General features: G+C 37.6%; 1 protein-coding gene across 1 annotated transcript; it reads left to right on the top strand.

The window, feature by feature from the left end:
- Positions 1-11469: 11469 nt before the first annotated feature.
- LOC103729578 (olfactory receptor 2G3-like) lies at positions 11470-12402 on the top strand. The gene has a single exon (XM_008827660.1). The coding sequence runs from the start codon at positions 11470-11472 to the stop codon at positions 12400-12402; it is 933 nt and encodes a 310-aa protein (XP_008825882.1).
- Positions 12403-12662: the final 260 nt, after the last annotated feature.

The raw sequence follows: 12662 nt of genomic DNA, 5'->3' as shown, positions 1-12662 counted from the left end.
AAGGTCTTTGAAAAAATTTAACATTAATTTATGTTCAAAGTCCTAGAGGAAATTAGACTGGAGGGAACATAACTCAACATAATTAAAGCTATATACAATAAACCCACAGACAACATCACTCAAAATGGAGAAAAACTGGTATCATTCTCATTAAAATCAGGAACCAAAGAAGGACATCCACTACCTCCACTCCTCTTTAATATAGTGCTTGAAACTTCCTAGAGCAGTAAGACAGAAGGAAATTAAAGGAATATTAATTGGAATAGGTCAAATTATCCCTTTTGCAGATGATATGATAGCTAAGAGATGTGAAAAATGCCTCCAAAAACTAGGAATGATTAAGATTTTCAGTGACGTGGAAGGTTATAAAATTAATCTACAAAAATCAGTAGCCTTTCTATATAGAAATAGCAAGCAACTGAGAAAAAAATACACAGAAGCCCTCCCTTTCACAGTAGCCTCAAAAAAGTCTCAGAAACAACCTGATTAAAAACACTAAAGAGCTCTACAATGAAAATTTTAAAGCTTTAAAGAAAGAGATTGAAGCAGAGACCAGAAGATGGAGGGACCTCCCATGCTCATGGATTGGAAGAAGCAATTTTGTGAAAATGACCATTCTAGCAAAAATCATTTATAGATTCAATGCAATGGCAATCAAAACTCCCATGACATTCTTCACAGAATTAGAAAAAAAAATCCTAAATTCATATGGAAACATAAAAGGTCCGAGATAGCCAAAGAAACCCTGAGTACAAAGAACAATATTGGGGGGACTACTGTAACAGATTTCAAACTATATTACAGAGCTGTAGTCATAAAAACAACATGGTTCTGGAACAAAAATAGACCCATAGATCAGTAGAACAAAATTGAAGAGCCAATATGGGTACATGCAATTTCAGCCCTCTGATGTTTGGCAAAGGATCCAATAACATTCAGTGGAGGAAAGACAGGATCTTCAGCAAATGGTGCTGGAAAACTGGATCTCCACCTGTAGAAGAATGAAACTAGATCCTTATCTTTCACCTTGCACAAAAGTGAACTCTGTATGTATCAAAGACCTCAATTGAAACTGGTAACTCTGAAACTGTTAGAAGAAAACATTGGCAATAACCTACAATATATAGGTGTAAGAGAGGTTTTCCTAAACTGAAGACCATTTGCTTGGGAACTACATATATGGACATCAATTGCTCAGGAATTAAGGTCAATAATCAAGCAGTGGAACCTCATTAAACTAAAACGCCCCTGTACATGATCCCATGTGACCCGTGAGGAACATCTCCTCTAATGACCTGAAGAGTAAAAATAAATTGGTTTATTTGGGCCAACTGTATGGCCTTAAAACCCAAAAGGAAAGAAGAACCAAAGATTAAAGCGATCAGTATATTTCTTTAAGAGTTCAAGGGATTACACCTCCTAGACATGAGGCTAAAGGCCATATAAAACATTATTTAGACAATTATTTCTCATTGATGATTTTGTTTCTAAGCAGAAAGTACTGCTCAGATACAAGACTTCAAATCTTTGTCTGCAATACTGTAGTGCCCACTTATAGCTAAAGGATATAACCCACTATTTTTCTAAAATGATGGGTAAATTTGTTTTCCCCCCCTATCTAGAAGCCTTTGAGAGGGAACTGACACTGATTCTAGCCACTCCAACAGCTATCAATGTGCTTGAAAACAAATCCTGAATCCATCACTCTTGAGTCCAGCCTTGGCAGACAAAAGAAAAATGAGGAAGAACCCAAAAGAGGGATGATTTGGAAGCTCTCTTGAAGAAATTCCAGTGGACTCTCATATGAACATTTGAAAATTGCCCTGTTCTGACTTTTTTCTAGTTCCCTGTCTAGAATTTGTAATACTAATTACTCTTGCCTTTACTTCTCCTTTTCATCTCCTATTCACAATTCAAGGACATTCTTTTCCCCCTAGAGGTAAGTGTTATGCAAATCCTTTTAATATCCATACAGAACTGCAGGAACCAGAATAATGAAAAGGAACGAGGGAGGTAAAGAGAAGGAAAGAACCTGGGAGAGAACAGTAGGAGACAGGCGTTACTAAGGGAGAAATGGATTAAAATGTTATTTAAGTTATAGGGGAAGGGAGGGCTATACAAGGAACCTTGGGGCTAGAGGGAAAGAAAGATCTCAAGAGAATTGGGACCATAGGAGACTGGTATTATCAAGGGAGAAATGGGAAAATGGGTAACAGTTTAAATGGGGAAACCATGGTGGAAGGGTTAGACTGTGAGAGAGAGGAGAGATAAATAATGCCTAGCCAATTTTAAGAAACCAGAATTATCATTAGTCCCACAATGCAATGACAAATTACACATACATTGTCTGCACATGAGTCCATGTATATAGCTAAAGCCTACATAACAAGAAACAGTGCCAGACAGGAGAAACCTTCCTCTGAGTTGTTGGCCAGGGTGGCCCAAGAGACTCCAAAAGTTACACAGGGTCTTGACATAGTACTTGATGGCCTCCCATAACTTGAAGGAAAGACTCTACTGCTTAAGACAGAACATACTTCAGACACAGGATTTGAAGCAATAGACCTGCAACTGACTTGAAACCACTTCCCCTGAAGGTTAGCTCTCATAGCTTGGAGAGTGCTATAAAGGTGCCAAGAAAAAATATTAATCTATGGTCCAACACCAGCTTCAAGGTCAAATAACCACATCAATGGCGCTTTTGTTATAGCACAGCATATGACATTGGTGCAGTAGTGACACTTTTATTTTGGGGGAAATCAATAGCTACCTAACTGGACTAACAGCCTAATCAATGGGAGGAAATGCAAATGAGGTAATGTAAACATAACTAAATACACATGGATGGAGTGATCATAGATCTTAGAGAAAACCCGAACACTGTCATTTCCCTAGACTAATGTGATTTCTTATTATGTGAAAAATATGCATCCTTATATTTACAGACAAATATCCGTCACTACTCATCAAAGAAGTTCATTTTGTACTAGTCAATAACTTACTAAGTACCACAACTGATCACACATGGACATTGTCTATGAATTGTCCAGGCCTAAGTGACACATCTTCAATGCAACCTCTACACCTAAGGGTCATGGAACGTAGCACAGGGGTAAAGAAGAGGACACTAAGGAATCTCTCAGTTCTCATTAATGAAGCTCCTCATGCAGTGGAGGGCCAGGAACACAAAAGTCACAAATGGCCAAAGCTTAGTGATCAAGAGTCTGCTGAATGCTCGTCTTTGGACAAGACTCCTTTATTAAACTTCAAACCCCCAAGTCTCATGAACCTTCACGGAAGAGGGGGCAGAACGATTGTAAGAGCCAGGGAGAAGGTGCAGAACCACATGGAAATAGATTCCTTAATGATTCTGGGAATCTTCTCGTATGGATTTATGGTAATGGTGTCAGCATACACGTCCCATGCAACTCAGGCAGACAGAAATCCAGCATAGAACTTGGGAAATAAACAACAGACCCCAATATTACCTGAAGAAACATTGGCAACTGATTGCTGCAAGGTCAAGAAGAGCTGATCTTCCTAAAGCAAGGGACTCTAGATAGGCAAGTCCCCAGTGAATTGGCTTCCATTGGGAAATGTCTGTGGACACTGCCTTGACCCAATGGGCCTTAATAGGGATGACAGAGCACATGGTCTACGGTGGTGGGGGGGCTTTGGGAGGGTAGGGGTGGGGACGGAGGTATAAAAGTGATTAAGATTGATTGAGATGTTCTTTATGAAATACAGAAAAATTCCACAGGAACTAACTTAAAAAATTAATTAAATTTAAAAAAATCTATTAATAAGCCAGGTTTGGTGGTGGATGCCTTTAATCCCAGCACTCAGGAGGCAGAGGCAGGCAGATCTCTATGAGTTCAAGGCCAGCCTGGTCTACATAGCAAGTTGCAGGACAGCTGGGGCTACAGGGAGACCCTGTCTCAAAAAAGACCCCCTCCCCAAAAAGTCTATTAATCAACCTATGAACACAAAATGTTATGGGTACTTTCTCAAGGACTTTCTGAGTGTGTTGAAGTGATCTTGTTAATATGTTCATTATATTGTTTAACTTGTCAACATTAAAAAAACCCTAAGTTTCTAGAATAAAGTCAATTTTGTTATAAAAGAAATTATCTTTTTATATATTTCTATATTTAAATACTATTAATTTGCTTAGGATATTGCACTACATTCATAAAACCAGTTTGTAATTTTTCAGTCCTTTGCAAATATAGAGGAAAAAATTCACTATAAATAGGCAACAATATGAAATACAAATTTTGTAGGGGAACAAGAACAGGCATAATAATGAAACAAAATGCAGAATTCAAAGAAAGATCCATATGAATCTCAACAATAGATTTTTTAAATGTGGCACTAAAAAGAAGCATAAATAGGATCAGTAATAATACAGTGAGTTGACTGATGTACTGTGAAATCAGTGTTTAACCTTAGCTACAGAATTTTCATGTAACTCTGTGTATAAATGTAAATAAAAGCAAAAATAAGTTTGGAAAATATTATTAGAGAACCACTTTATAATTTGGGGATGGATAAATGTTTTTATAAATACTATATAAACAGAACAGTATATATTCTTAATCAGTATATATTAAAGAAAAGGAAAAACAGAAACTCTATATAATATACTTATAACCTAAGCAAAAATACATGAACAATGTCTGGAAATCAAGAAAAAAGTACATTCATCTTGACTACAAATACTCTTAAGTCTCAAGCAGGTTGACTTGAGTCAAGTTCAGCTACATTAGCCAGCACAAATACTTCTACTAATATCTACTAGGAATCTGGAGACCCAAAAGGAAACTGTGACCAAACCATGATTCTTTGACATTATGAATAATAATCACTCTGAAAACTCTAATACTGAAATTTTGTTTTGTTTGCTCTTTGCAGGCTTCCATCAACTCATTGAACTTCCATAGCATCCTCCTTAAGCAGTCATGGGAATCAGCTGTAGGAATGTAAAGCTACTAAGACATGAGGGATGAATTCTGTCCCTGATCCAAGGAGCTGTCCCCAATGACTTCATTATGGACCTGGACATGGAGAATGTAAACCCTAATTTCAGGTATGATACCTACTAGTAATAAGGATGAAAGTGCTCCTTGGAGCACTGCCAAGTTTACCTACATTTACTCTAATTGGTTAGTAGAAAAGGAACACCTTATTCACTGAATGAAAAAGAGGAACACAATATAAATGAAAATCAATATAACGTAAAATGTAAAGGTAACCCCAATTACTACCAATACTAAGATATGGTGGTGAGCATTACTTTTATTGACTGGAGAATAATGTAAGATCTCATAGTGATGGGGAAGAATGGTGGCTATTAAGGTGGTGGCACAGTTGGGGAAGGCGTGAGGAGATGACTGTTAGAGGATGAGAAATGCCAGTGGAACAAGAGGGGTAAGTGACTCTTGTAGTCGGTAAGATATATTTTATTACTGGAAAATGCTAACAGAACTCGTGTAAAGTGCTTTCAGTGCAAATTGATAACAATTTGAAGTTATATGAATGTTAATATATAATGTGTATATTTTTAAATTTTTATTATGTAGATAATATATGTACAACTTCATCTGTCAAAAATAAAATTAAAATAAAAAAGAGATCAAATTCATTTAAAGCTCTCCAAAAAACTGCAAAAAAATGAAGGAAAAGAATTATATGACTTTGTCTTGGAATAAAAGCTGTTCCTAAATTACATGAACTGTCTGTAAAATAGCTATGAAAGTCCCTCGCTAAGAGTCACTTTCATGATATTAGCTGTCTTAGCAGTAATATTAACATTTGTGTGATCCATTACACTTGTACTTCAACTGTGTTGAGTGAAACACTATCACTTGAATCATGTGTTTATTTTACACAAAGGAGAGTAAGCCACAGCAAGTAACATGTGTGCATTTAATTACAGATGTGCACATGATCACATGTCTGGTGACTGTCTTATCCAATACAACACTGGAGAATTTTTCAAAATATGCTTTCCGGGTTTTCCCACTTTGCTGCACAAAACCCATGGTGTAAGCATGCTTCGCTAGCAGAGAGAAGATTACATAATTGTGAGATTTAATTGTAGGAAAGATTGTGAGAATTTCTCTATGTAGAGATGTGGCTAAGTGGGAAATAGTTGAGACCCCCTCTGCAAGTACATGATTTTTTATTCATTCATTTTTTTGTTCATGCTATTTGACATAAATATATATTATTTTGCATAACTGTTTCTTGAGAAAAAAATAAGGGAAATGCTTTCTGTCATCTGAGTTGCTAGAGATTTTTGGCTCCATTTTTTGATAATATATAGGAGTTATAACTCAAGGAAATTTCCACAAAATGTTTGTTATTCAAGACTATTGTGCATATTGTTAGACTTAAGTCCCTATCTTGTTCTGGTGACATTTGTTCTGACCTTTTTATGGACCCTTATTAGATTAAAGATGTGCCCTTCTGTTACTAGTAGGCTGTTTTTTATTCTGGAACTTTTTTTACTTAAGTTTTATTTCAATTTGCACAATTGAGTTTGGTTGTGATGTACAACATGAGGTTTTGGTATGCAAACCTTGTGGCACAGTGAGACTTGAGTAATTGGTGAATACATTGCTACACATGTGTCATTTGTGTGTGAGAATGTTTAACATCTATGCCTTGGTCAACTTCCAAATATGCAGCATCTCATTCTTCACCATAATCACTACTGTCACTATGAGGTGCAGCAGAAATCTAGGGCTTATTGCCCCATTTAACTGAAGCTATGTTTTCAGGGCTCTGTCTTTCCAACCTCTCAACACTGCACCCCCACCCCAACCTCCAGTACCCACCACTTTACCCTCTGCTTCTGCAAGTTCGACATTCTTAGATTCCACATGTGAGTGAGATATTGTTGGTATTAGACTTTCTGTGCCTTGTTTAGATCACTCAATGCCCCGTAAGCTTGTCCATGTGTCTCAAATAACAGCAATGATTTTTTTAAGATAAATTTATTCTAATGAGTATACATAGCATATTTAAAAATATATTAACCAAATGATGGACACAAAGACTTATGACTATTTTTTCAAGGACGTTTCGGAATGTATTTAAATAATCTTGCTGATAAGTTTATTTCAATTGCCACTTTTTCAACACTGAAAAACCTTAAGTTTAATTTGTTATGAGAAGTTATCTTTTTATATATTTCTATATTTAAATGCTACTTATTTTTTTATAATGTTGCACTACATCTGTTAAATGAGCTTGTAGTTTTTACCTCTGTACAAACATAGAGGAACAAAAAAATTATTATAAACAGACAACAATGTGACATACACATTGTATAGGGGAACAAGAACAGGCATAATATTGAAAGTAAATGCAGGATTGAAAGAAAGATCCATATGGATCTCAACACTAGATTTTTTTTAATATGGCACTAAAAAGAATTGTTAATAGAACCATTAATGATAAAATGAAATGACTGATACACTGTCATGTGATTTCTAAATGAAATCAGTGTTAAAACTTAGCTATAGAAATTTCATGTAACTCTGTATATAAAAGCCAAAAATACGTCTGGACAATATTTAAGAAGATTACTAGAGAAATTATTAGAAAACTGCTTTAAGATTTGGGGATGATTAAATATTTTTTATAAATACTCCATAAAGAGCAAAAATAAAAGGAAATAATTCATAAGTTGAACCTCATTAATACCACAAATTTATTTTAATCATTATATATTAAAGCAAAGTCAGATCATGGCGTTTGAGAAGGTACATATAATTATTATAACCTAAAGCTTAAAAAATACATTAAAAATGTCTAGAAATCAAGAAAAAATGTACATGTACTTTGACTCCAAATTCTCTTAAGTCTCAAGCAGGATGGCTTGAGTCACAGTTCAGCCACTGTAGCCATCACAGAAACGAAACTGACACCCAACCCTTGATCCTGCACTATACCAGCCAGAACACCTAGACTAACAAGTTGATGCTGACTTGCATATGGGTTTCATACATGGTGGTGGCAGTCTAAGACGATTCGTCAAAATTAGAAGTTACAAGGCAGAACACCTGGGAATTCACAGCATCTTTCACTGCTTCATTGTACTCAGAGCTATGGGACCAAGTTGCAAAAATTTAAGTATTCGCACCAGCAGTATTCATGCTAAACCCAAATCAGAATCAAAATTAGAAAATCAGGATAATTATCCCCAGGAAAAGGGGTCTTCCAGTGTAAATGCACTAAAGAATTCTTCCAGGTTTTGGGAACTATGAAGATGTCAGTAATGGCTTCAGTGATTAATGTAAAATCAGATCATGTAGGCCTCTTTTTATGATGTCAGGACTACTGTGGTTAATGCCTTCCTGTATTCCGTATCATTTACACATTAGCAGAAAAAATTTAGAGTCAGAAAGACAAAGAACACTTTATGTCTCATAGAACAAACGCATATTCATAAACACACAGATGAGAGACATTGAAGTAGCAGGGGAATTATAAGGGGAATGAGGTCTGAAGAGAGGAGGAAGGGAAGCTCCAGAGGGTAAAAAGGAGAAGAAAGACAAATATTTACCTTTTTCTCATATGATAATCTAAATTTAATTATGTACATTCACACACAAGCATGCATGTACACCATCTCATGAAAGCAGAAAGGAAATTATTTGGAGCAGAGGAGCAAAGGCAGGGGAAAAAAGGGACCAGGGCTAAGTTGCAGGAGGGATTGGGAGATGGGAAGCCAGCACAGTGATGTCTGTGTGTGAAAATATCATGGTGAACCCCATTATTTTGTTTGATGGGGAAAATTAATTCAAGAGGAAAGAAAATGTTTCCTGTGGCTAAAAATATTTCCAAATTATCTGCAAATATTTTTCTATACATAAATATGGGTCATCTTCATGGATTGGATCAGAGAAAAATGGTATATGTGCTAATTTAGAGACAGCTGTCTGAAAACATTACGTATTCTTTAAGAAGTTATGGTGATTCTGTGTTAAGAACTTAAGATTTTTATAACTTGGAAAGTAGATTTATAGATTATATATTTTCTTGACAAGTTTTATTTTGAACCATTTTGGAAGAGGTAATAATTTTGTAGTTCCTTTTCCTTTTATGTTGGATATAGTGTCTAATTCTTCTGAATTTATCTCAGCAGTCAGTCAGATCTTTGATCACTATCACATGTTAATTTTCACATAAGTATTTACAGATATCTTTGTGTCTATAAACATTTAACCACTATAAACTACATCTCTAAGAAATTATGAAAGTATTTTTTATACATTGACATCACAGTTGGTAAGAAATAAATGAGCATTACAGACTTTGCAATATTCATTCTGCCCATCAAATGGGCTGGTTCCCAGACCATCAAGTTAGTGCTGGAAAATGTAGCTTGGGACACCCTGCAATTGCGGCATTTGGTCCAGTGCTGATACCTTGTCCGCATACAAGTGAAGCATGTAGGAGGGAATACTGCTGCAATTCTAATGACCTTCCCTTTGTCTTATGGAGACCTTCCCAACAAAATGAGTGTAGATGGGGCATAAGAAAGTGCCAATCATGGGTCTAATTCTCTATGGGTCTTCTCTACCCAGAGGAGATCTTCAATGCAGTGGTGGAAAGTTGTCTTAGGAGCTCGACTCCAGAGACACTGGCTGAATAAATAATAAAAACCATTTTCCTGAAGATAGGTTCAGTTAGAGCCAGGATGTTACAGGAGAGATTGTGTTAATCATGAGACCAAATGTTTTCTCACTGCTGGTCCTGGAAGCATGCTCACGGTTGAGCTTCCCATCAAAACCATTCAGCCTGGGCAGCTGGAATGGCTTTGTCTTGGAACGTGAGATGTTCTTCTTTAATAAGAAAAGTAAAGGGAAGTTTATTTAAAAGCTGAGAAAGTCCAGAGCTGGTTCCCTTTGTAGGGATCAGAGTGTTTTCTCATAGGTAACCCAACACTTACTGTTGGTCAAGGGAAGCTGATGAACCTTTTCATTTGGCAGACAAAACCCCCTCATCCCCACTTGATTAACAGGAGTGTGAAGAGGAGGAAGAAGTCTCATCATGGAGTCTCCTTGGAAGATATGAGTGCTTTATGGATACTGGAGTGCATGGCAGAGGAAGTATGAGTGTGAGGAGGCGCACAGGTGGGTAAGGGTGCAAGTATGAGTGAGGCGCACAGGTGGGTAAGGGTGCTGGCCACTGTCTTCCTTCAAGTAGATTCCCAATCTCCCATCACACAATTCATTCCCCACCCAAGAGAGACATGTTTAGAACCTGAAGGCAGTGCAAATTGTAGGGACCCAGAATGCTGTGGGTGCTGCGTTTACTGCTTTGACAGTTAGACAAATACTTATAAGAAGGTCACCACCTGAGTTGGTACTGTCTTTACCTGCAATTCTAAAAGCAAGAGTTGTTAACAGATGGTGTAGTTGCTTTTTCTTGGCTAATTTCCAGCAAACAATTGAATGTTTTCGTAGATAGCAGAGAAAATGAGGCACATTTCTGACAAATAGACCATTTTATAATTGAGTCCAGATAAAATAGTTTAGGATGTGGGAACTTACTTGCTTTCTAGTTTGGACTTTTGAGGGGAAAATCACACATTTTCATTGGAGACAGTTCTTTGAGCTGGGAGAGGTATAATTAATCCCATGGCTAATCAATCAGACAGTTGCATGTCCTAAAATTAACGAATTAGTATTATGTTTTCATAGCTATATTTATTTATCTTTCTAAGTCAATAGTTTGAAACACACTTTTGGATTCTTTACAATTTAAAAGTGGTGAAGAGATTCTCTTAAGTGGCTGAACTAATGTGCCATCCTTATCAAAGCCTGGAGACTTGAGGTTGTCCCAAGGGTAATAGATCAATAGAAATACTGAGAACCATGAATTTGATTCCATAGAAAGCAATATTTACAATGAAGTCCAAGGACAAGGAGAGAGAAGCTACCTAAGTGTTCCTTTATTGTATTGCTTGTTCACCTTCAGTGTTGAATTGTTTCATCGAGGAATCGAGGACATTAGTGACTACCCTGTGCGACTGTTAAAATTTATAATAAACAGTACCTCCAGGTCTAAAATCCTCCTTCCTCACAGTCTTGACTACCCTGAATGTTTTGGATGTGTGTGTGTATCTACAGTCAAGCCATCACAGAGCTCTCCACAGAGTAGATGACCTGTGCATTTTCAGCAGCTTGGCTCATGGATCAGATGCGTTGTGTGTGAATACAGCATCTATGTTGAGTATTTGCTGTTGTCACACGCATTTATCCTTTATTCTTTCATCAGTTCGTCACTGTGCATGTGTCTGCAGCTGCTTCTTGCTTCCCTATTAACTCAGGACAGAAAGTCTCACTTTCCTTGTTTTTTGTTTTCATTTTTTTTTTTTATTGGTTGTGATATATGATTTTCTTCTCACAGGAGTATAGTCAGAATTACCATAAAAATGACTCAGGAGGAACCATGTCAGGAAACAATTTTAGCAGTCCAGCAGTTTTCATCCTACTGGGCTTCTCTGACCAGCCCCAGCTGGAGGCGGTTCTACTTCTGGTCATCTCTGTCATCTACATTGTGACTCTCATAGGGAACACAATGATCATAGTCGTGTCATTCTTGAATCCAAAACTCCACACACCCATGTACTTCTTCCTCTCCAACCTCTCCTTCTTGGACCTCTGTTTCACGACAAGTATTGTTCCCCAGATGCTCTGGAATTTCAAGGGCCCAGAGAAGACGATCAGCTATGCTGGTTGTATGGTCCAGCTATTCATTGCTTTGGGGCTTGGCTCCACAGAGTGTATCCTGCTGACAGTGATGGCCTATGATCGCTTCAGCGCTATCTGCCGACCCCTGAACTACGGGGTCATCATGCACCCTAAGCTCCTCCGGCAGCTGTCAGCCTTGGCCTGGATCAGTGGTTTTGGGGAGTCCACAGTTCAGACCTCCCTGGTTTTTCAGTTGCCTCTGTGTGGCCACCACAGGATGGATGATTTTATGTGTGAGGAGCCAGCCATGATTAAAATCGCCTGTGGGGACACAACCTTCCTAGAAAACGAACTGTCTGCAGCTATAGTCCTCTATGTGGTGATTCCCCTGGGACTTATTCTGATCTCTTATGCCTGCATTGTTCGGAGTGTGCTAAGGATTAAATCCACAGAAGGACGGAGGAAAGCATTTAGTACCTGTGGGTCACACCTGATTGTTGTGCTTTTGTTCTTTGGGACTATAATTTCCGTCTACATTCAACCCAAGAGCAAGTACACACAGAATCACACGAAGTTCCTCACCCTTTTCTACACTGTAGTGACACCCTCACTTAATCCACTGATCTACACCTTGAGAAACAAGGAAGTTAAGTGGGCAATAAAAATGCTGCTGACCAGAGACTCAAGCTAGAGATAAGAAACCTCATACAATCAGATTTGAGGGATTTTTAGAAGTTACATAATTAGTACAGTTTTTTTTGTTGTTTTTTGTTTTGTTTTGTTTTGTTTTTGGGTTGAATGTAGACGACAGTGTCTTCCTGTAGCCTCAGCTGTCCAGGAACTTGCTATGTAAACCAGGCTGGCCTCAAGCTCAAAAAGATCTGCCTTCCTCCACCTCCCAAATGCTGGGACTAAAGGTATGCACCATCATGCCCCCCTCCCCCTTTTTCC

Source organism: Nannospalax galili, unplaced genomic scaffold (genome assembly GCF_000622305.1).
Source record: "Nannospalax galili isolate Female #2095 unplaced genomic scaffold, S.galili_v1.0 scaffold1453, whole genome shotgun sequence".
In the NCBI taxonomy this organism is placed as follows: domain Eukaryota; kingdom Metazoa; phylum Chordata; class Mammalia; order Rodentia; family Spalacidae; genus Nannospalax; species Nannospalax galili.
The sequence above is the reverse complement of the archived record's forward strand: the minus strand, read 5'-3'. Positions and strand labels throughout refer to the sequence as shown.